Source organism: Ornithorhynchus anatinus, chromosome 2, assembly GCF_004115215.2.
Source record: "Ornithorhynchus anatinus isolate Pmale09 chromosome 2, mOrnAna1.pri.v4, whole genome shotgun sequence".
Lineage (NCBI taxonomy): Eukaryota > Metazoa > Chordata > Mammalia > Monotremata > Ornithorhynchidae > Ornithorhynchus > Ornithorhynchus anatinus.
In genome coordinates, this window is record NC_041729.1 from 133,158,069 (window position 1) to 133,182,832 (window position 24,764).

Consider the following 24,764-nt stretch of genomic DNA (forward strand, 5'->3'; position numbering starts at 1 on the left):
CTAACCCACAGCCCTGGATCACCTCCTCCGTCCGCCTCCTACGCTCCTATGCTCGAGCTGCTGAGCGCTGCTGGCGAAAGTCCAATCACCAAGCCGACCTCACACGCTTCAAATTTATCCTTTCCCGCCTTAACTCTGCCCTCTCCTCCGCCAGGCAAAACTTCTTCTCCTCCCTCATCGACACCCACGCCCGTCACCCCCGCCGATTGTTCCGGACCTTTAACTCTCTCCTTAGGCCCCCTGTTCCTCCCCCTCCCCCATCTCTCACCCCCAATGATCTGGCGACCTATTTCCTCACGAAAATCAACACAATCAGGTCTGAGCTCCCCAAAGACACCCCTCCGCCTCTCCCCTCCTCCCCACCAACCCTCTCCCCTACTTTCCATCCTTCCCTGCAGTATCCTCAGAGGAGAGCTCCTCCCTCCTCGCAAGTGCCACCCCCTCCACCCGCGCCTCGGACCCCATTCCCTCTCACCTTATTAAAAGCATCGCCCCTGCCCTCCTTCCTTCCTTAACTTCTATTTTTAACCACTCAATCTCCAATGGCTCCTTCCCCGCTGCCTTCAAACATGCCCACGTCTCCCCCATCCTAAAAAAACCCGCTCTTGACTCCACTTCCCCCTCCAGTTATCGCCCTATCTCCTACTACCCTTCCTTTCCAAAATCCTAGAATGAGTCGTCTACAATCGATGCTTAGAATTCCTTAACTCCCATTCTCTCCTAGACCCCCTCCGATCTGGCTTCCGTCCCCTCCACTCTACCGAGACTGCTCTCTCTAAGGTCACCCGTGACCTCCTTCTTGCCAAATCCAGTGGCTCCTACTCCATTCTAATCCTCCTTGACCTCTCTGCTGCCTTTGACACTGTCGACCATCCCCTCCTCCTCCATACCTTATCTCACCTTGGCTTCACGGACTCCATCCTCTCCTGGTTCTCCTCTTACCTCTCTGGCCGGTCATTCTCGGTCTCCTTCACTGGCGCCTCCTACCCCTCCCATCCTTTAACTGTTGGAGTTCCTCAAGGGTCAGTTCTTGGCCCTCTTCTGTTCTCCATTTACACTCACTCCCTCGGTGAACTCATCCGCTCTCACGGCTTTGACTACCATCTCTACGCAGATGACACGCAGATCTACATCTCCGCCCCGTCCTCTCCCCCTCCCTTCAGGCTCGCATCTCCTCCTGCCTCCGGGACGTCTCCGCCTGGATGTCGGCCCGCCACCTAAAACTCAACATGAGCAAGACTGAGCTCCTCATCTTCCCTCCCAAACCCGGTCCTCTCCCGGACTTCACCGTGGATGGCACGACCATCCTTCCCGTCTCTCGGGCCCGCAATCTCGGTGTCATCCTTGACTCGTCTCTCTCGTTCACCCCACACATCCTATCCGTTACCGAGACCTGCCGGTTTCACCTCTACAATATCGCCAATATCCGCCCTTTCCTCTCCACCCAAACGGCTACCTTACTGCTACGGGCTCTCGTTATATCCTGGCTAGACTACTGTGTCAGCCTTCTCTCTGACCTCCCTTCCTCTCTCGCCCCACTCCTATCTATTCTTCACTCCGCTGCCCGGCTCATCTTCCTGCAGAAATGATCTGGGCATGTCACTCCCCTTCTTAAACAACTGCAGTGGTTGCCTATCAACCTCTGCTCCAAACAAAAACTCCTCACTCTAGGCTTCAAGGCTCTCCATCACCTTGCCCCTTCCTACCTTTCCTCCCTTCTCTCTTTCTACCACCCACCCCGCACGCTCCGCTCCTCTGCCGCCCACCTCCTCACCGTCCCTCGGTCTCGCCTATCCCGCCGTCAACCCCCGGGCCACGTCCTCCCGCGGTCCCGGAATGCCCTCCCTCCTCACCTCCGCCAAACTGATTCTCTTCCCCTCTTCAAAACCCTACTTAAAACACCTCCTCCAAGAGGCCTTCCCAGACTGAGCTCCTCTTCTCCCTCTACTCCCTCTGCCAGCCCCCCTTTACCTCTCCGCAGCTAAACCCTCTTTTCCCCCTTTCCCTCTGCTCCTCCACCTCTCCCTTCCCATCCCCACAGCACTGTACTCGTCCGCTCAACTGTATATATTTCCATTACCCTATTTATTTTGTTAATGAATTGTACATCGCCTTGATTCTATTTAGTTGCCATTGTTTTTACGAGATGTTCTTCCCCTTGACTCTATTTATTGCCATTGTTCTTGTCTGTCCGTCTCCCCCGATTAGACTGTAAGCCCGTCAAACGGCAGGGACTGTCTCTATCTGTTGCCGACTTGTTCATTCCAAGCGCTTAGTACAGTGCTCTGCACATAGTAAGCGCTCAATAAATACTATTGAATGAATGAAGTGGTAAAACGCCCAGTCAGCTCTCTCCCTTCTATCAAAACTAGCTGATCTCCTACTTCGACCCATTCCACACACTCTGCTTCCCTAACACCAACCTATTCAGTGAATCTCTATCTCATCTATTCCCCAACTGACTCCTTGCCCACATTCTCCCTCAGGCCTCAAACTTCCTCCTCCTTCGAATCCAACAGTCCACCACTCTCCCCACCTTCAAAACCCTCCTGTAACTCTCTCCACATTCAAAACCTTACTATAATCACATCTTCTCAAAGACGCCATCCCAGACTAAGCCCTCCATTCCCCTGTCCATCGTCCCCACTGCATTGACTGTAAACCTGGCTGTACCTACTCCTTAAGCCCTCCATCCCCACAATATGTATGTAAATATTCCTGTATTCTATTTCCCCTACCCCTAATCTACTTAAATGTCATTCTCCCCATCTGAACTCTAAGCTACTTGTGGAGAAGGGATAGTGTCTACCAACTCTGAAGTGTTGTACTTTTCCAAGTGCTTAATACAGTGTTGTGCACTCAGTAAGTGCTCCATAAATAGCCCTGACTGAGAACATCAGGAAGAGACAGTTGTCTGAAAAGAATACTCTCCCAAGTGCTTAGTACAGTGCCTTGCATATGGTAAACAATCAGTAAATACGATTGAGAATGAATGGAGTCAGGTTTCTGTGCTGGTAGGAAGAGGCAGTTAGGAGCAGAAGAGAATAAAAGTGAGTTAGCTCACAGTGAAGCAAGAATTGGTATAAAAACTATTGTTAATCGATATTGTTTTTATCTTAAAAATTGAGTCACTAAGTCCAGAATATGTCTTAAAAGTATGTATGCTAGTTCCAATTTTAGCAATCATCTTTTTGGATGACCTGCTTGAGCAAATAGATAACAAATTTTTAGGTCACACCATGTTGGTCGGTTATTTACCCTTTGGAAGGCAACTTTAACATTTAAGGCAAACACTGAATTGAGAAATTATTCTAACAAATAGGATGAATTTTCACTGTGCGAGAGTGACATAGGATGCTTAGGGAGGCTCATTCAGAAAGCTTGTTGTGTTTCAAAGTCACTGACGTCTAAGTGAGAAAAAATGGACTTGAATAAGCAGAAGATCAAACGAGCCATAAGTAAGGCCTTTCCTACTGTACTGTTTGATGCCACTGGCATAAACTTCCAAGGGAGGTTGTAGAGTTCCTTTCTGGAATGATTAGTTCAGTTACTTCCCTGAAGAGTGGAAGGAAAGCGACCTGGCTTAGTGGAAAGAACATTAGTCTGAGAATTATGATATCCTGGCTGTACCACTTGCCTGCTGTGTGACTTTGGGCAAGTCACTTAACTGTGCCTCGGTTTCCTCATCTGTAAATTGGAGATTTACAACCTGTACTCCCTCCCTCTCACCTACCTCCTATCATTCTTCCCCAGACTCTTTAAATGAGTTGTCTATACCCACTCTCTCAAATCCTCCTTCAATTCACTCCTTGACCCCCCCCCCCCAATCTGGCCTCTGTCCCCTTCACTCCACAGAAACCACCCTCTCAAAGGTCACAAATGAGCTATTTCTTGGTAAATCCAATGTCCTCTACCCCAAACCTAATCAAACCTCAGCTTCACTGATGGTATCCTCTCCTGGTTCTCCTCCGACCTCTCTGGCTGCTCATTCTCAGTCTCTCTTTCAGGCTCCACCTCTGGCTCCCATCCTGTAACTGTGGGTGTTCCTCAGGGTTCAGTCCTAGGTCCCCTTCTGTTCTCCATCTACACTCACTCCCGTGGAGAACTCATTCACTCACATGACTTCAACTACTACCTCTGTGCAGATGATTCCCAAGTCTACAACTCTAGCCCTGATCTCTCTCCATCTCTGCAGTCTCTCATCTGCACCTGCCTTCAAGACATGTCCACTTGGATATCCCACCATCACCTCAAACTAAACATGGCAAATACAGAACTCCTTATCTTCCTACCTAAACCTTGTCCGTCCCCTGACTTTCCCATCACAATAGGCAGCACCACCATCCTCCCTGTCTCACAAGCCCATAACCTAGGGGTTATCCTTGACTCCTCTCTCTCATTCAACCCACATATTCAATGTATCATTAAATCCTGTCAGTTCAGCCTTCACAACACTGCTAAAATCCACCCTTTCCTCTCCATCCAGATTCTGTCCACATCAATCCAAGCACTTATCCTATCCAACTTGATTACTGTATCAGTCTCCTTGCTGACCTCCCTCCTCCTGTCTCTCCCCACTCTAGTTCATACTTCAGCCTGCTGCTGGGATCATTTTTCTACAGAAAATGTTCAGGCTATGTTTCTCCACTCCTTAACAACCCCAGTGGCTGCCCATCCACCTCTATATCAAACAGAAACTCTTTACCATCGGGTTTAAAGCACTCAATTCCCTATCTCCGTCTTACCTCACCTCACTGCAACCTAACCTGCACACTTCACTCCTCCAATGCCAACCTATTCGCTGTACCTCGCTGTACCTCGATTTTGTCTCTCTCACCATTGACCTCTCGCCCACATTCTGCCTTTAACCTGGAAACCCCTCCCTCTTCATATCTGATAGACAGTTACTCTGTTCCTGTTCAAACCCTGATTCAAGGCACATTTCTTACAAGCCTTATTTTTCTTTTTTTCCTCTATTTTCTGTGTCACGGTGACCTGCTCCCTTTATTTAGCCCCATAGCACTTATATACATAAATGTAATTTATTTATATTAATATCCTTCTCCCCCTCTAGACTGTAAACTTGTCATGGGCAGGGAAAGTGTCTGTTATATTGCGGTATTGTACTTACCCAAGCATTTAGTATAGTGCTCTGCACACAGTAAGCGCTCAATAAACATGATTGATTGCTTGATTGATTGATTAGCTTCTGTAGGACAGGGATTGTGTCTGGCCTGATTGTCTAGTATCAACCCCAGCCCTTAGTGCTTATCAAATAAATCCTTATATTATTATTATTCCTTTCATTATTATTCAAACTGGATCTAATCTCTTGCAGTCACTTCTAGATCTATGATTTTTAAGATGTATTTCAAGTCAACACGTACACATGGATCAATACATAATTTTTTTCATTTTAATCCTTTTATAGGAGCAATTGGTGCTGAAGTCACATAATATCCCAGTAATCATGCATGAGACTACTATTTCCACCCTGAGAGATGACTCTGGTTTCTCTGAGAGGGAGAAAACCATATGGGAGAAGGAACAGCAGCAGCTCCATGAGGAAGAAATGAAACGTTTGGAGGAAAAAAGGAAAGTAGAAGAGCAACTTCAGCTTGAGAAAGAAAGAAAACTAAAGGAGCAGCAGTATCAGGAAGAACAGGAGCAGAAATGGAAGGCAGAGGAGGTAGAGAAGAAATGGCAGGCAGAGGCAGAACAGAAACCTTGGGTAGAGGAGAAAGAAACCTCAGTGCAGATATACCAGTATAAAAGGTAAGAAACGTACTTGCATTTTTTAGTTGGTGTCTACTTTTTTAAGGTCTTTGTTAAGCCCTTACAATGTGCCAGGCACTGTACTAAGCACTGAGGTAGAAACAAGCTAACAAGGTTGATCACAGTCCCTGTCCCTCATGGGGTTCCCAGTTCGAATCCCCATTTTGCAAAGGAGTTAATGGTCACAAGGCAGAGAAGTGTTGGAGCCGGGATTAGATCCAGGTCCACTGATTCCCAGGCCTATGCTCTTTCCACTAGGCTGTGCTGCTTCTCATTTGATTTGATTGGGAAAACCCATTGGCATCACCCAGTTGCAGTTATAATGCTGTTTCAAGCAAATTGCCCCAGTGTGACATTTTATCCCCTTGGTTGAACATCTGCCCTAGAATTTCAAAAGCATAAAAAGTTTTAGGTATGTTTTTCCCATTTGAAAATGTGCTTAAAAGCCCTGCAGTCAATTTTCTCAGAAAGGACAATCTTTAAAATACTTCTATAAATAATTCGTTGTGGAAAAAACTTTCAACCTCATTTCTGCTATTAGTCAGAAAGATCATTATCCAGAGCACTTGCTTAATAGATGATATAAGAGTTTATAGCACGATGACATTTTGTGTTATTGGCATGTATAAGTTTTCTAAAGACCTATGTTAGTTTTTATGTGAGACCTACAATGACAGTAAAAGATTGCATTTCTTTGCCACCTGAGTAGTTCAAATTATTTTCCAGTGATTTTTGTATCTACTTGCCTTACGTCACTATGAGAGAGGTGTAGGATTTATTTTTACTCCCTGAGACTTTAAATAGGCAAGCGATATACTTAACATTTCAGCAGTCGAGAATTATAGGAGTGGATTTGATTAAAGCTAACAAATAGGCAGATTTATATTTCAGTGATTATATGAATTTTAATTGTATTGTCATGTTTTGAAAGAACCAAGTCAACATTTGGTTTGGAGACAGGGGTAGCATGAACAGTTGAGGCTGAGGGCTAAAATAAGGCTTCTGGATTTTCTGTATATTTTCATTATCTCTTACACCAAATATGGTACCCGAGCAATCGGTTACATATAATCAACAGGTTTTAATGCCACATTTTCTCCATCTCCTTGTGGAATTGTTAAACAGCTATGAAATGCCCATAATGAGGACACCAAAAGACTGAAAGAAAAAAATAAGAGAATCAGATCCTTGTGGATTATTCAAAAATAATTGTGTGGCTTGCATTTTTTTAATGTAGCAGACACCATTGTTTCTATTTTTATGACTCGTGGTTCATATACATTTTTTAGTCTGATTCTTTACTTCCCAGGAGTTGGAAGAAAATCCCACAAAAATAAAAAAGTCCTTGTTTTATTCATTCATTCAATCGTATTTATTAAGTGCTTCTTGTGTGCCGAGTAAGCGCTTGGGAAAGTACAATAAAGAGTGACAGTCCCTGCCCCCAACTAACCTACAGCTTTATAGGCTATTCTGATGGCAGAGTATAGCTGTCACAGGTATTCATGGAGTTTTCTGGGCATTGTTTATTAGACTTTGGAAGGCAGCTTTCTGAAATGTTAGGAATCTATTTTGAATCATTTCAGTTACACAAGAAGAAATCCCTTAGTGCTAGATTGCTGTTTTCTTGGTTTTAAACATCCAAAAAAGCTTGAAAAATTCCAATTGGTTATCAAGGAAACTGCATTCATTTGCAGTTTTAACATTTTGCATAATTTGTTGTCATCATTAAAAACATATCCTTTGACGTGTTCTTCAACTCCTCTTCCATCCTCTAGGCCTGTTGATCCCTGGGATGTCACCAAAGAAGAGGAGTCGTTGACAGGTTTACTTCCTAGTGACAGGTTTGTGAAACATGGAATTATCACTGTAGGTAGTAGTTTGTCTTGACGTGTTGCCTTATGCACAAACCCAGACTGATTGGGTCTGTTGGTTGCACTTCTTTTTGGTTTACTCAGCCCTTTTCTGTTATTGCACATGTTGTATGCAGAGAACACATGATTTCAGTTTATAATTTTGATAGGGAGCACCATTGCCATCACCAGGAGCTATAATGAGTAGAAAATGACCCCTGAAGATAGCGCGGGTTCCTTTGGTGCATAGAGAAATAGCTGTGGGCATGAAGATAGTTCCATCAAGGCATGATGCTACTATGCTTCCCAGCCTCTGCCTTATATACTATCCCATTCAGAAACTGTTTATCTGCATTTTTGCAGCTTTACAGTAAAGTAGTGAGTGGTGTGGGTTAAACCATTCTGCTCGTGTCAGACATGACAGCAATACAGAAATGCTGATCAGTTAAATGTCAGTAATGGTGAAATCCTGCAATCACATAACCCTATAATTTCCATGGAATCAGTGGCTGCCGTAATGTGATTTTTCCCGTAACACAATCCCTGACTTCTATGAGAATTTGATGTGAAGCGAATAGAGCACTTAACAGTTGACTCCTTTTGGTCGGAGAGTGATGGTTAATTCTCACAATAGAGATCCTAGATGGACATAATATAAACCAACGGAATGTCAAAAGAAATAACAGCCAGGAACCCTTTGTCCAAGGCATGGAGTCCAGCATTGAATAGGGAAGAACGGAGTCCTTCTTTGGGAAAGTCTAATTGCTGGGGTTGGCTTCCCATTCCCACACTGTTTTGGGCCAAAGTGAGGAAGCAGAGTGTCAGCAGCTGCTTGAGTTATTTATATGGGTATATTCTGTACCTGTGGAAGTAAAGGAACACGGGGCCAGGAGCAGTATGTATGTGCAAACTCAAAAATGGCCTCCTCCTTCCCTCTTCCTTGATCCCTGCCTTCAAGAGGCTGGTGTCTTCCAACTACTCTATAGAACCCTTCCAAAGGCCTAGTACAGTGCTCGGTGAAAAGTAAGCACTCAGTACAGTTGTGTGATTGATTGATTCTGGAAGTGAAGATGACTTCCTTGGGGTCAGCTAAGGGGCAGATTAAGGACCCACAGTCTTGGGGTTTGGTCAAAGCAGACCTCCAGTTTTCCTACCAGGGCACCATATCCAAGAGATCATTGGCTGTAAGACTCCTAATCAGTTCTTTCCCCGCTACTTCTCTCAGATCCTTTCCCATTGTATCACAGCTGGCTTTGTTCCTCTCAAGTCAGCTTTCTTACTGTGCCTCGTTCTCGTCTCTCTCATGGCCGGTGCCTTGTTCACGCTCTCCTTTCTGCCTGGGACTCCTTCCTCTTTTCACATCCAGCAAGTCACATCCATTCTCATCCCCAAGGCCCTTCTGAAACCTCATCTCAGAGGAATGAGGTGCAGTGAGTAGGTTGGATTAAGAGGAGTGAAGTGCGCAAAAGGCAGAGAGGTCAACCATTGCAGGTTTTAGGGGAAACATGCATTAGAAAACTGATCCAGGACATGGAGTGAAGTATATCCTGGGAAAGGAGAAGACTGAAGGTAGGGAGGTCAATGAAGAGGCTGATGCAGTAGTGATTTTGGGATCTGACAAGGGCTTGGACAGCGGAGTAGCACTCTGGATGGACAAGAAGGGGAAGATTCCAGAGATATTGTGATTTAAAGGGTATTTTTCTCTTAGCTGTGAAATATAGTGGCAAAATGTGGGTTTGGAAAAGAGGAGTCAGGGTAATGCCAAAGATGCGGGCTTGGGAGATGAAGAAGATGATGATATCAACAATGAAGGGAAAGTTAAGGGGAGGAGAGGATTTCGGAGGGAAAATGAGTTCAGTTTTGGAAATGGTGAAGCTCAGGTGTCAGTGGGACATCCGAGCAGAGATGAATAAATAATAATAATGATGGTAGTTAAATGCTTACTATGTGCCAAGCACTGTACTAAGTGCTAGGATAGATACAAGGTAATCAGGTGTCCCATGTGGGGCTTACAGTCTTAATCCCCATTTTACAGATGAGGTAACTGAGGCACAGAGAAGTTAAGTGACTTGACCAAAGTCACAAAGTTGATAAGTTGCGGAGCCGAGATTAAAACCTAAACCTCTGGCTCCCAAGCCCATGCTCTTTCACACTAAGCCAAATGAGAGATTACAGGGAAAGAGAGGGGTCAGGGATGAGAGATTACAGGGAAAGAGAGGGGTCAGGGTGGATGTTCTGTGTATTATGCATTTGTTGCACGAGAGCCGAATCTCATCTTGTGTTTGTGTATGCTCAGGGCATGTGCTCTAGATGCGTAAACACTTAATTGAACTTTTGTGTAGGTGTTCATACATTCAACAATGCTCTTGTGCAGTACTGTCTAAATTACTGAATGTTACAATCCCAGAGTTTTTATTATACGATAAATGCTTGGAATTCATTTTATGAATGAAGTATCTAAGGTGCAAAAGTTGCCCAGAATTTCTCAACAAATCTCTCACTGAGGAGATGTGATTAGCAGCCTCCTAAATTGATAAATTTAGTTCACATATTGTGCTGCATTTTAAGTTTTAGAGACAAGAACTATTTAAGTGTAAAACACAGTCGACACTGGGAATTCATTTTATGAATGAAGTATCTAAGGTGTAAGAAGACAGTTATGCAGAATTTCTCAACAAATCCCTTAGTGCAGAAATGTGACTAGCAGCCTCCTAAATTGTTACACTTAGCTCATATTTTTTCCTGCATATTAAGTTTTGGAGACCAGAACTATTTCAGTGTAAAACACAATGGATAAGATGATGTTATGCAAAAGAACAAACAATATTAAATACATCTGCTTGTATATGTTGTTTACAATTTATAAATATTGAGTAATTATTCTTCTTAATCAAAAAGACATGTACTAATTTGCTTTGCATTTTAGGAATAAATCTAGGTCCACAACAGAACTTGATAATGATTACTCCACAAATAGAAATGGTGAGTATAGTATTGTTTAAAATACTTAAAATCAAAGAGGGTTATTATTCATATAGGCATACATCATAAATGTGGCCTAGTAATATTTCAGCTTCATGAATGTAATGTAATTTTTATTGCATAACTTTTATCATGTCCAAAAATATTTCTAGTACGTGCTTAGAAAAAATGTTTCTCTTTGATGGTCTGTTTAATCATTTTGCTATTTAAAGATCTATTTTTATAGGATCTCACAAATAACGAAATAAAAATATGTAGGCACAATGGAGCTACTTTGGTAGCTAAAATAGGAACATGTTTTACGGAAAATTGAAATTTAAACTTATGTACTAAAAAAAAAACCCTCAATTTCATGAGATTGCATTGTTTTTTAATTACCATATTAATGTTAAAGCCTAAACCTAAAGCAAAATGGCATTAATACCACCTTCATTTTATTACTGTAAACAAAATATTTAATCCTATATAAATTAATTTTCTGCATTTTTGGATGTCCAGAAATATGAGTAACCCATATTACACAGTTGATGGGAAAAAATTCAGTAAAATTTCACTAATTTGATTTGAATTAGTGAATCACTAATTAGTATGATCTGATTTGTGTGATTTTAAAAAATATGAATTTCACAAGTGTTTTTTAAAATGGCAAAATAGAGAGATATATGTTTGTATTTGGGACTATAGACCGGTCCCTAAGCTCCTTATGGGCTGGGAATATGTCTATCAACTCTGTTTTATTTTACTCTCCTAAGTGCTTGATACAGTGCTATGCATCCAAAAAGTGCTCAATAAATACTATGGATTGTTTGGGAGAGCAATCTTTGGTCTTTGCCAAGATTAGATTTAAGTTAGTCTCTTACTCTCTGTCGCTTTCTCTGATTCTTTTGTATATATGCCTCTTCCACAGTTTTCTGTGTTTCCTGGTGCATCTCTGTAAATCATGTTGGTTGCAATTTAGGATTGTTAACTACAAAACAACATTAGTCACTTCCTATCCATCCCTTTTTCTTGTGATCTGATCTCCTTCTCTTTCCTAGTAATGGAGAAGGCAAAAGGAGGAGGAAGTAGGGGGTACATTGTTATTTGGGTGACCACAAAAACAGAGCATATATGGGATCGGGGTGTACAAATTAATGAGATTTTACTGAAATTTGAGCTGTGGGAATTTTTAAAAAGAGCAGTACTTAAGTTTTCACTCTTGTTTAAAGGAATGATGTCGAGTAGGTATAAGTCTCTAGCACAGTCTTTTACATATATAAATTAAGCCTCTATGCAAATTGATAAAAAAATATGTGTATGTGCATACAAAAATGAATATAGGCACATATAAGAAACCAATAGGTGGCCTTGCCCACTGGCTCCTGGAAGATGAACTAAGGCGCAAGCAAGCCATGAACTTTCAACCAAGGACAACAGCAGTGGATCTGGAAGCTGAGAGAAAGCAAATACTTAGTCAGATGAAATATCCTGATCCAGACAAAGGTGGGAGTACAGCTTCAAAGTAGCAAATAAAATACAAATCAAATCTTAATCATTACACCCAGGGAAGATCTGGGTCACCCAGATTATGTCGAGCTTAATCTGCACCAGTAAACTCAAGAGCAAAACTTTGGTTATGGTGGTTGGTCCCCAACTGAAACGAGTCCGAGGCTATTTCTTGGCCATGAGTTGTGAGTGGTGTCTCCCTGCAACTTGCGTAGACCCCAGATGACGTTATCGATCCAGTGGGTTGGAGAGCTTCAGTGTGTAATTTCCAACTGGCAATTTGACTGTGATTTACAAGTTGATTTCCGTACCCTGGGAAGGATGTGGGCTGCAGGCAGAGGTATTTAGGAAGAAGGTATTAGGACTGGCAAAATGATCGATTTAATCCATGCAGTAAGACTTGAATCAAAATTGCCTTTTATTGGCTAGTCTCCTGCCTCCGGCTGTTAGATCTGTGTCTTTTCATTAAACGCTGCACCTGACACCTGGTGTGATCTCACCCGCATTTGCGGCCTGCAGTCCTCGGTACATTATCCTACGGGTTTTTTTGCACCAGGTGTAATCACATTTTTCCCTATTGTCTTTCCTCTGCTATCTGTAAAGTTTTTGATATTCTTTAAATATAGGTAGCAATAAACATCTGAACCAGACTGGAAGCACCAGCTACACGCAGAAAGGCCCGCGGAAAGAACATGCCACTTCAAATGCCGAGATGGAAAGACAGCAGATCCTCCAAGAGATGAGAAAGAAAACATCACTCCACAATGACAACAGCTGGATCAGACAGCGTAGTTCCAGTGTAAACAAAGAGCCTGTTTATCTGTCTGGCGTAATGAGAAGGTAAGAACCAGGCTAAGAACTGTACCCTCTACTTTGCCATTGGGTAAATATTTAGCTTCTGGGTACACTACAAGTTCTTAAAGAGCTCAGATGAAATAACCACTTACTAATGAGCCCCTCCCACCCCTCTTTAATTGGAGTGTACCAATTTTCAATAGGGGAAAATTTATTTACGAGGAATTCGACCATTGCAAGGAGAGATCTAAAAGCATAATTCGACTTATTTGCTCAAATGCTTTCCCTTTGCTGGTGGTGGTAGTGAAGTTATTCGAGTGCCCAGTAGATGAAAAGCACTTTTGTACCATATGACTATTAATATTCAGTTTGGGACTTCAGTGATGGGTTGTTATGAAATAGACTCTGGTTTGGGACAGAGCAGTGACAAACTGTCTAAAATTCAGCTTCTGAAATCAAATTTTAGGCCAGTTCCTCTTACATTTCTGAGGTTTCAAAATTACTCTAACTGCAGACGTCAAAATTTTTGTTGTCGCATCGATCCGACTGAATGAGTGCTTACTGTGTGCAGTGCGCTATGCTAATAGCTTGGGAGAGTACAGTAGAGCAGAGTGGGTAGACATGTTCCCCATCCATAATGAGCGTACGTCTAGAGGAATCATAAACCATTAGATCAGTCATAAACCGTGCTGCCGACAGCCTTTTCCCCTGGAGCGGAGGGAAATCCAGCTGGCCCAGCCTGGAGCGGAGGGCAGTGTAGCTCACGTCATCTCAATCTGGAGCAGTGTCTATGTCTTGCAACCTTATATATATATATATATATATATCTCAGAAGAGCGGGCAGCTTCTTTCCTTTTAAGAGTGGATTTTAGTTCTTGCAGACTCAGTAACGGTAGTACCCCTGTCAATTCTAGTCCTGAATAAAAGCCTTGTATCCTTTCATTCATTCACGAGAAGCAGCGTGGCTTAGTGGATAGAGCACAGGCCTAGGGGTCAGAAGGAACTGGGTTTTAATTCTGACTGTATCACTTGTCTGCTGTGTGACCTTGGGCAAGTCACTTAACCTTTCTGGGCCTCAGTTACCTCATCTGTGAAATGGGGATTAAGACTTTGAGCCCCACGTGGGACAGGGACTGTGTCCAAACTGATTAATTGTATCTACCCCAGAGCTTAGAAGAGAGCTTGGCACAAAATAAGCGCTTAACAAATACCAGAAATATCATTATTATTATCCATTGTATTTTTTGAGCACTTAGTTTGTGCACTGTACTAAGTGCTTGGGAGAGTACAGTATTCCCTGCCCACAATTAGCTTATTAATGCTGCTGCTGCTGCTATTATTACTGCTATTACTCTGTCAACAAGGAAAGTTTCATTTTTAAATTTTTAGTTTAGGACTTTATTTTTGGAAAAAATGATATTTTGTGGTTTTGAAAAATTAAACTAAGAGAAACGCATATGAATAATGTACACAGCAGCATGGCCAGGTGGATAGGGTATGGACCTGGGAGTGAGAAGGTCACGGGTTCTAATCCCAGCTCTGCCACTTGCTGCTGTGTGACCTTGGACAAGTCACTTCACTTCTCTGTGCCTCAAGGCAAGTCACTTCACTTGTCTGTGCCTCAGTTACCTCATCTGTAAAATGGGGATTAAGACCATGAGACTCATGTGGGACAGGGACTGTGTCCAACCCAATTTGCTTGTATTCCTTCCCCGCCGAACCCAATGCTTAGTACAGTGCCTGGCACTTAACAAATACCACCACCACACCAGTGTGCTACCTAATTTTGAAATGAGCCTATATAAGGTAATATCTTTCAGATTTAGAGCCAGTTTCTCCAGTGACTTAAGGTCCTCGCTTGACACTAAGCAAGTTGGTCTCCGGTGGTATTTTTCAGAGGTGAATCTTTGGACAACTTGGATTCTTCTAAGTTGAATTCATGGCGGCAGTCTCCTTGGCAGACTCAGTCTACCACAATCTATTCTTCTTCATCTGTGCAAGACTTCAGTCGGCCGCCGCCTCAGATTGGGTCTACATCGAACCGAGCCTCCATGCGCAGCTTCCAGCCATCGTTAACTGGATCATTAAGGTCCTCCACCTCCCAGCCCTTGACTCCTTCCCCAACTCCCCGCTCTCATTCCCCGTCCTCAGCAACTCCAGGAGGATCGCAGCAACGGAACAGGTACGTACACACATGATCCGTTGTTTTCTTCAGTTGAGTGAGCTTAGATTTCTAGATTTCTTCTGTTAGTTTGTATCCTCATTCTATTGGGAAAAGAGAAAATGGGATTGTTGTAGTCTATTTCAGGAAACTCTAGATTGGAGTCAGTAAATCTGAGATTTTATTAAGCTAAAATAGATCACCTAAAAAACATGGAGACAGAAACACTTGAAAAATTGTTCTTAAAAATGAAAAACTTGCTCTTACAGTGTTTGAGCAAAGGAAAGTTGATCCATTAATCAATTATACTGAGTGCTGTGTGCAGAACAAGATACTAAGTGCTTTGGAGAAGGCAATATAATAGAGTTGGTAGAATCGTTCCCTGCCATTGTTAATTTCCATTTTTACTTCATCAGAAGGCTCCACCGTGAATGCACAGCAAAATGCACATATTGTGGATACTTTTGAGACTTTTCTGTTGGCATTTGTGGATTTCTTTTGAAGCCATTATAAAGTCGAACACTCTGTTTCATAGCTCACTTCCTTCATGGTAAATGAGACTATAAACATTCATAACTGGTTCTGATCAGAGAGCTATAAAATTTTGTGGTAGCTCGGGAATTACTCCTGCTTTGTGAGCAATAATAGAGAATAGTTCTAAAGGAATTATGTGTCAGCCTTTATTCAGAGGCAAATCTATATACAAATACCAAAGAACTCTTATTGGAAGCTGGCCCACAGTATTTTTGAATGTGTCACCTTCTTTTATTCTTTTTAAGAAGCAGATGGAAAGCTTTGACCTTAGCTAGTTGGTCTAATTACATTTTACTTTTTCTCATTTGCAAAGCAACTTGTTTGATCCACAGAAATTGGCCTCCATGTAAGGCATCTATTCATAAAGGTGATGTCAGTAGTTACTTATTGAGAACTCCTCTTTTGTTGTCCTGTATGGGTTTTATAGATGTGTAGTTTTCCACAGATAAGTAGGCCAGGCTTTCATATCATACCTCTCTAACATTAGTAATATCTATTAAAGAGAACCTGTCATATAAGGTGATAAAGTGGTGATTTTACAATCTGTTTTATTAGTTTATTGCCAGTGAACATTTCCAAAATTTTTTTTTTTTGCATTAAGAATCCCTAATTTTAGATTCCACATCTGTAGAGTCTGTTCCTCTGGGTTTCCTGTCTTCTATACTTTTGCTTTTAGCAGTTAGATTTTTATTATCCAAACCCCAGATATCCCATAGCTGATAGTTTGAGGGTACATTTAGTTATAATTTCATGTCATCTGTCATGTCCTGGCATTTTGTAGCAATCAATGTATAAGTTTTTGTGAGTTAACTGAATTCCAGTAATATTCACACCCAGTGGAGGAGAGCAAAGGGGTGGTCTAAATAATAAGAATAGTGATGGTATATATTGGTATTACTCTGCTAAGTGCTGGGTAGGTATCAGTTGATCATGATAAAAACAATGTTGGTATTTGTTAAGGGCTTACTTTGTGCCCAGCACTGCTCTAAGCGCTGGGGTAGATACAAGGTAATCAGCTTGTCCCACGTGAGGCTCACAGTCTTAATCCCCATTTTAGATGAGGGAACTGAGGCATGGAGAAGTTAAGTGACTTGCCCAAAGTCACACAGCTGACAGGTGGCGGACCCAGGATTAGAACCCGTGACCTCTGACTCACAAGTCTCTGCTCTTTCCACTGAGCCACGCTGCTTCTCTGCTTCTCTGTTCATAATGAACACTCCTTGCCCCATGTGGGCCTTGCTATGTGAGAGAGAGAGAGAGAGAGAGAACAAGGATTCTATCCCCATTTTACAGAATGGGGATAAATAAACCAAATGGTTTGGAATGTAGAAAGGGACCCTCAAGGAATATCTATTCCATCTTTTTGCTTCCAACTTAGATGATGAACCATTTAAACATGGGTCAGATCAACTTTGGAGAAAGGAGTGAGTTGGTATGAAGAAATTCTGAAAGCAACAGCTAGGCTTTCTTAAAAGCAGTCATTTTAAGAGGGAACCCAGTGATAATTACTTTTCCATGGGCAACGCTGGAGAAATAGCATCATAAGGTTTCAGTAGATGTTGAAATACAGTATATATTATGGATACATTTGTAATTCCATATAGCTCTCAGAAAATGGGTACCATTTCAGTCATAAATTGTAGACGTGGTTGTATTTGTGCAAAATCGCTCATTTGGCTAATCTCTATGTTGAAGAGTACAAAATATAAATAAAAAAACCAACCCTGAACTAATTAATTAACTAATTAATGCTAGGTTGTCCTACCTGATCACCTTTGAACTTTAACTAAGAACTTCAGTTCCACTTCTGTTCCAAATTCAGGTCGGTCAGTGGGAAGAGAGTGTGTTCCTACTGTAATAACATTCTGGGCAAAGGAGCGGCCATGATCATCGAGTCTCTGGGTCTTTGTTATCATTTACATTGTTTCAAGGTGAGAATCGAGAAAGCCAACATGATGACGGGCTTTCGGTGGAATGTGCATGGCTTCATAGAATTCTGGTTGTGGGGACACGCTTCAGCGGGTGCTACATGTAGTAATCCATGTATCATTACCATTCATGAGTCCCATCAATCAATTGTATTTATTGAGCTTTTACTGAGTGCAGCACACTGTACTAAGCGCTTGGGAGAGTACAGTATAACAGAGTTGGCAGGCACATTTCCTGCCCACATTGAAATTACAGTCTAGTTTCTATTGAGTTGCTGAATACTGCTTTTGTGCTTAGGACTTGAATTTAGGAAAAAGCTAATTTTATTGCTATCAATTAGTCTTTCCTAAATTCAAACCTTGAGATCACAAGCAGCATTCTGCATTAAAAAAAATCACCCTGGTCCGAAAAGATAATTCTAGAATGCATCCTAAGCCTGGAAACCAAGTACTCATCCATTTTGGATGGTGGTTTTTTTTGTAAAGTATCTTCCCATGTAGGTATCTTTTAGGACAAAGGCCTGTTCAGCGGCAGTGCCATTGCTTGCATTATTTTTCCCTGCTCCTGCTCAACTCCACGTGCTTGGTGTAATGACACTCTTCTGAGATTTCAAAACACTGTGGAAAGTGAGAGATCAGTGGCTTCAGAAATATAGTGGTTGTGCAACCTAGGTGTATTTTCCCTGCCTTTCAAGGACTAATAAAGAAAATATGCTGAAATGTTGAGTAGCTCTGTTTTTCTTGCACTCAAGAGAGTTGGCACCTAAGATAATTATGGTTAGAGGTGCCAGTTTAATGCCGAGCGAAGGATTAAGCCCAAGAGTCCCTAGCCTCAATCCTGGATTTGGAGACAGAGAATTCTAATTGCCAGTTTCTATTAAGATGCTTGATTGAGGGTAGTATATCCAGCATATTGACAGAGGAGAGCAAATACAATGCAAAAATATTCTTGGAACGTGTGCACATAGTGTACGATTAAAAAAAAATCTTCCTTTGACATGAAGCCTATATGTGGGAATTATGTTTGAGTTAATGATGCTGCATGGAAACTGCAGGTGGCACGCCCAAATATGCTGTGCCAAAATTTCTGCCTTCATTGAGAAGAGCTAGTTCTTTCATGTTGTGCCATATATTTTTTTTTTTTGCCCAGGACTAATGAAGCTTAGGATTTCAGTAACCAATACACAAATCATCTCTGCTTTTTCCAGTATTTTTAGACCGATCATCTCAGCATTTGAAATTGCTTTGCTCTAGTCTCCAGCTCCTCACCTCAATGGCTTCCTTCTAATCCACTAATTGTCGTATTGGCTTCTGCCGATGGGGATTTAGGGCTCTAAAAGCTGCCGCTGTAGAACTGAAGCATTTTCTGTTCGTTGCTTTGGTGTGACGTTATCAGCATTGGATAACTTTTGGTGTTTCATTTAGTGTGTGGCCTGTGAGTGTGACCTCGGAGGTTCTTATTCGGGAGCAGAAGTCAGGATCCGAAACAACGATTTGTTCTGCAACAACTGTTATCTCCGATTCAAATGTGAGAAAGGCAAAACAAATCTATTCTTACAGGATTCTATGCATACGGTTTTTGGTTGGTTTATTTTTAATGGTATTTGTTAAGCACTTTCTATGGACCAGGCTCTGTACTAAGTACTGGGGTAGAGTCAAGATAATCAGTCATATTTAGTGAGTGCTTACTGTGTGGTTGGACATAGTCCCTGTCCCATCTGGGGCTCACAATCTAAATCCCCATTTTACAGATGTGGTAAATGAGGCACAGAGAAGTTAAGCGACTTGCCCACAGTCACGCAGCAGACAACTGGCCAAGCTGGGATTAGAACCCAGGCCAGACATCTGTTCTGAATTTGGTTTCCCTCAATCAGTAGTGTTATGAATTTAGTTTGTGTAGAGTATGGTACTGAATGCTTGAGAAAGAACAGTAGAATTGACAGACACATACCGTGCCCTCAAGAAGTTTACAATCTAGGAGGTGACAGACTCTTAAAATACAGGTTGGAAGGGAGCAGCAGGATATAAAGATATGCACATAAATGCAAGGGTGGGGTTAGGAGAAAGTAAGTTTGAGCAAGCGTGGAAGTATTAAAGTGACAGTTTTGGGTCAGGAGTAGGATGCTGTGGGCAAGGAATGTGTCTGTTCTGTTGTGCTGTACTCTGCCAAGCTTTTATTCATTTATTCATTCATTCAATCATATTTATTGAGTGCTTACTGTGTGCAAATCAATGTACCAAGAGGTTGGGAGAGTACAATATAACAATGAACAGACTCATTCCCTACCCACAGTGAGCTTAGTATAGGGTCATAGACACATTAAGCATTCAGTAAATATAGTTGATTGATGAGTGATTAATCGGCGAGGACCTTCAGAAGGAACTGTGATTGGAGAAGGGTTTCCCTGCCTCAAAATGGCCAACTTGGCAAGTATTAATACTGATAATTAGGGTACTTGTTAAGTGCTTACTATGTGCCAAGCACTGTTCTAAGCACTGGGGTAGACAGAAGGTAATCAGGTTGGACACACACCCTGTCCCACATGGGGCTCACACTTTTATCCCCACTTTATAGATGAGGTAACTGAGGCAGACAGAAGATAAGTGATTTTCCCAAGTTCACACAGCAGACATGTGGCGGGGCTGGGATTAGAACCCACGCCCTCTGACTCCCAGGCCAGTGCCTAAAAGTCAGGGATCACATGAGCGGGAGGGAGTGGGAAGGGTCCCTTGGGGCCTTGGTGTTTCTGAGGGGAGAGACATGGTGATAGGAAGGGAAGAATGTAGGGGTGCCAGAGGTGGCAACCCAATCACTGCTTTCTCCATTTGAATTTATGAGAAGCCGCATGGCCTAGTGGCAAGAGCCCAGGCTTGGGAGTCAGAGGACGTGGGTTCCAGTCCCAGCTCCACCACTTGTCTGCTGGTTGGCCTTGGGGAAGTCATTTCTCTTCTCTGTGCCTCAGTTACCTCATCTGTAAAATGGGGATTAAGACTGTGAGCCCCACGTGGGATAATGCAACTACCTTGCATCTGCCCAGTGCTTCGAACAGTGTTTGGCACATAGTAAACAGTTAACAAATGCCATAATCATTATTGTTATTATCATTATTATTATGATGCATTTACATCTTATTTTTCTTTAAGGGCTGCCTCAGTCCTCCTCCCCCACACCAGTTCTCTTTAACAATCTTTTTTTTCCTGTGGTTAAATGAGAATGGCCACACCTTCAGAGGCCCCAGATGGAGGGGATGATTCAGGTCTTGTCTGTTTGTGAACAGGTTTGATATCCGTGCCATAATGGAAGAGCAAAATCAGCACCTTAAGTCAGGAAAATAAATGTTGCTTTAATTAAGCCTGAATATGCATGTAAAGCAAGTCTCTTCAGGTTGTGGGGAACAGCATCTGATTATGTTCAGAGCATTTCCCAGGGAAGGGGGACCTTACAGCATATTGCAACTGTTCGTTACCATCACCAACCTCACCATTACTTGAATTATACAGTTGTTCACTTTGTGGCTCCTTAATTGAAGATGGGACTAGAACAGTAGATGGATTTTCTCTGAAGTTTTAATTAAAGGGCGTAGTAAAGACTTTTAGACTTTATTACTATTTACAGGGATTTCATTTCATGACCTTGAGCATGTTGTTCAGAATTTGACCAAAACAAAGTAGGCTTTTGACTAGGCCCATTAATAATACAAGCGTTGTGGCATTTTTAAATAAGAAAAGGTAGGTAGCACTTCATTGTTCCAACTAAGTAGAAATCTGTATGAGTAAGGTCCGCCCCTCCTAAAGTTTGAGCTTTTAGCAACTTCTCTCTCAGTACTTGAAATACCAACTTTCTATCAAATCACACAGTTTGCTTGCATGAATTTATTGACTTGGCAAAATTTTTGAGTTTTGAACCTGTTTATAAGCCCATTTTAGTGAAATTGCTTTCTGGTTATAGTTCCAAAAATAGAAACCATTCCACTGTTTATGCTGGGTTTATGTGTGTGTATATATATAAATATACAAAAACACACACACATTATATATATATATATATATATATATATACATACATACATACACACATATAATATATATATTACTATGTGCCAAGCATTGTTCTAAGCACTGGAGGAGATACAAGATAATCAGGTTGGACCCAATCCCTGTCCCACATGGGGCTCATGCTTTCATCCCCATTTTATAGAGGAGATAACTGAGGCACAGAGTAGATAAGTGACTTACCCAAGATCACACAGCAGACATATGATGGAGCTCGGATTAAAACCCAGGCCATTCCACTGTTTATATTGTTTAATATAGGTATTATATGTTTATATGATAATGGAAATAATGGAAATGTATTTGTCTTTTCTTTTTCCCTTTTTAGCTGGACAACCAACTGCCATGTGAAAAAGTAACGCTCCATACAAAAGCGCTGTTGCAAATTGAAGAAGAGGTGATTCATATTGATGTAGATCTATAAATATATATTGTTTGTTTTTTAAGTAAGTTTATTTTGCCTGCCTTGAACTCATACAAGCATTATATTCTTGGTTAACTGTATTTTTTTGGGTTATTTATGAAACTGTAATCATGTTTTGGGGGAAACCCGGTATTACGTTTTTGAATTCAGCAGGATATTAAAAGCATAAAGAAAGACAAACACTTATTAGTTATAATTTTGAAAAATCTTTGAAGCTGGTAATCCTTAAGATTTATTTTCCAAGGGGTAGGAAGGGATTTGTTTAAGAAGAAGAAAAAATATTTTAAAGGAACACTATTTGAGATAGTTAATATAAATGTGTATTTGCAATTGCTGCCTTAATGTACGCTACAAGATAAGTTATGCACACCAATATGGGGAAAAACATATTAACATCACACTAATGTTTGCTTTCTATATTTTGGTTTTTTTTTCAACTATGTAACATGATTTTTTTGAAATGAATATTCATGATATCCTACTTGCTATATGAGGGACTCTATTTGCTGAGCACTAGAATTGGTTTAAGCAGTTCATTGGAGAGCACCTCTTCACTTCATTAGAAAAACCTTATTGTGGCTTGCACCCCAAAAAGTTTCATGCAAACCTAGTGGATTTCTTTTCTGTTAAAATGTATTTGTAAATAAACTTGCTGAAGCATTTAAATCAGATATTTGTCCTCTCCTGACATTTCTGGGCATTTGATTTTTATTTCCCCAGAAACTTGAAATTGTTTGATTTTTCTCAAAACCCTGCCTTATTTTAAGGGAAAAAAGTCATTTTCTGCCTTCTATAGGCACTCCTTGAGTTGTGCTTTGGTCTTTCTCATCTCCTAACAGAAAATGGGTCATGACTCATCACCTAACAGAAAATGGGTCGACATTCAACCTTTTTGTTTGCTTCTGTTTGCAATACTTCGTAACTAGTGAGACCCAGAGATGTGAAACCTTTGAAAAAATGGAAAGACATGTCTTGGGGAGAAAACATTACTAGAAATCAGGAAACTCCATGTAGGTATATTGCTTGAGTTCCTAAAGTGAGGATGATATAATCTCCCTTTGAAAACGAAGGATGAGCTGCAATCCAGTCATATGCAAGCACATTATGGGCAGAGAACCTGTCTGCTTATTCTGTTGCATTGGACTCTCCCAAGTGTTCAGTACAGCGCTCTGTACATGGTAAGTGCTCAGTTAATACCATTGATTGAAGGACTTTGGTACTGAGAACTTGCACAAAGGAGGTGATTACTGTCCTAGTGGTTTGTACAATTTATTCACTCAATCGTATTTATTGAGCGCTTACTGTGTGCAGAGCACTGTACTAAGTGCTTGGAAAGGTACAGTTCGGCAACTGATAGAGACAATCCCTACCCAACAACGGGCTCACAATCTAGAAGGGGGAGATAGACAACAAAACAAAACAACTAGATAGGCATCAGTAGCATCATGGCAGAATAGTGCAATAATAATGATGGCATTTGTTCATTCATTGAATAGTCTTTATTGAGTGCTTACTATGTGCAGAGCACTGTACTAAGTGCTTGGAATGTACAATTTGAAAACAGAGACAATCCCTGCTCAATGATGGCCTCACAGTCTAATCGGGGGAGAATCGCTTACTATGTGCAAAGCACTGTTCTTGCCTCTCCCACTCAGTCCTCCTTCCCCTAGTGCATTGGGTGCCCCAGCTGAGTAGCCAGAACAGGAGTGCAGCACATTGTGAATTAGCCACAATAATTTAACATCCGAAGCTTATTTAAGAACACCGAATCAGAGCTTAGTGCTGGCTTTGTGCTAAAGCCATAACAATCATCATAAGTATAATAGAAACTATTTAATGATAATGATAATAATCATCGCAAAAATCATAATAAGCATCATAATCCCCCTCTAGACGTTGAGCTCGTTGTGGGCAGGGAATATACATGTTTATGGTTATACTGTAGTCGCCCAGGCGCTTAGTAGAATGCTTTGCAGTCAGTAAGCGCTCAAATACAATTAAGTGAAAGAATGAATGAAAGGCCAAAGATGATTTCCAGGGTAACTACTTCCACAGTCACTGTTGACTTTAACCATTGTTATCATTAGCCTGATGTTTTCAGAATTCCTGCTGACCCTGTCCACCATGTGAGATGTCCTAAATTTGGTTTTTGTTTTACTAATGGTATTTGTTGAGCACTTACTATGGTCCAGCCACTGTTCTAAGCTTTAGGGTAGAGGTGAGCTAATCAAGGTTGGACACAGTCCCTATCCCACATAGGGCTCACAGTCTTAATCCCCATTTTACAGATGTGGAAAATGAGGTGCAGGGAAGTTCAGTAACTTGCCCAAAGTCGCACGACGGACTAGTGGTAGAGCTGAGATTAGAACCCAAATCCTTCCGACTCCCACGCTCATGCTCTGTAATAACAATAATAACTGTGGTATTCCTTAAGTGCTTACTGTGTAGCAGACACTGTTTTAAGCACTAGGGTGGATAGAAATAAATCGGATTAGACACAGTCCCTATCCCACAAAGGGCTCCCAGTCTTAATTCCCATTTTACAGATGAGATGACTAAGGCACAGAGAAGCGAAGTTATTTGCCCAAGATCACACAGCAGACAAGCGGCAGAGCTGGGACTAGAACCCAGGTCCCTCGGACTCTCAAACCCGTGCTCTATCCACTAGGCCACTCTACCTCCCCGATGGTTCAACGATTAAAAACTTTGCTGATTGCAGAGTTGCAGCAGATGTCGCTGAGGCTGACAACCGCATTTTGTCGATGGTGTGTAAGGGA

The 24,764-nt window shown here is 41.6% G+C and overlaps 1 protein-coding gene across 10 annotated transcripts in view; it reads left to right on the forward strand.

Annotated features, from left to right (window-relative positions):
- Nucleotides 1-22,656, forward strand: part of LMO7 (LIM domain 7) — a 288,480-nt gene extending 265,824 nt beyond the window's left edge. For 6 of the 10 annotated variants that reach the window (XM_029052751.2, XM_029052759.2, XM_029052778.2 and 3 more), the window contains 9 exons: nt 5,432-5,775; nt 7,551-7,616; nt 10,552-10,607; nt 11,928-12,089; nt 12,719-12,932; nt 14,785-15,069; nt 17,405-17,513; nt 18,936-19,038; nt 21,892-22,656. In XM_029052751.2, coding sequence (XP_028908584.1) covers nt 5,432-5,775; nt 7,551-7,616; nt 10,552-10,607; nt 11,928-12,089; nt 12,719-12,932; nt 14,785-15,069; nt 17,405-17,513; nt 18,936-19,038; nt 21,892-21,914 — 1,362 coding nt within the window. In that variant the 3' untranslated portion in view covers nt 21,915-22,656. The remainder of the gene's footprint in view (nt 1-5,431; nt 5,776-7,550; nt 7,617-10,551; nt 10,608-11,927; nt 12,090-12,718; nt 12,933-14,784; nt 15,070-17,404; nt 17,514-18,935; nt 19,039-21,891) is intronic. The other 4 variants (XM_029052791.2, XM_029052799.2, XM_029052828.2 and 1 more) reach the window with 2 other exon arrangements.
- Nucleotides 22,657-24,764: the final 2,108 nt, after the last annotated feature.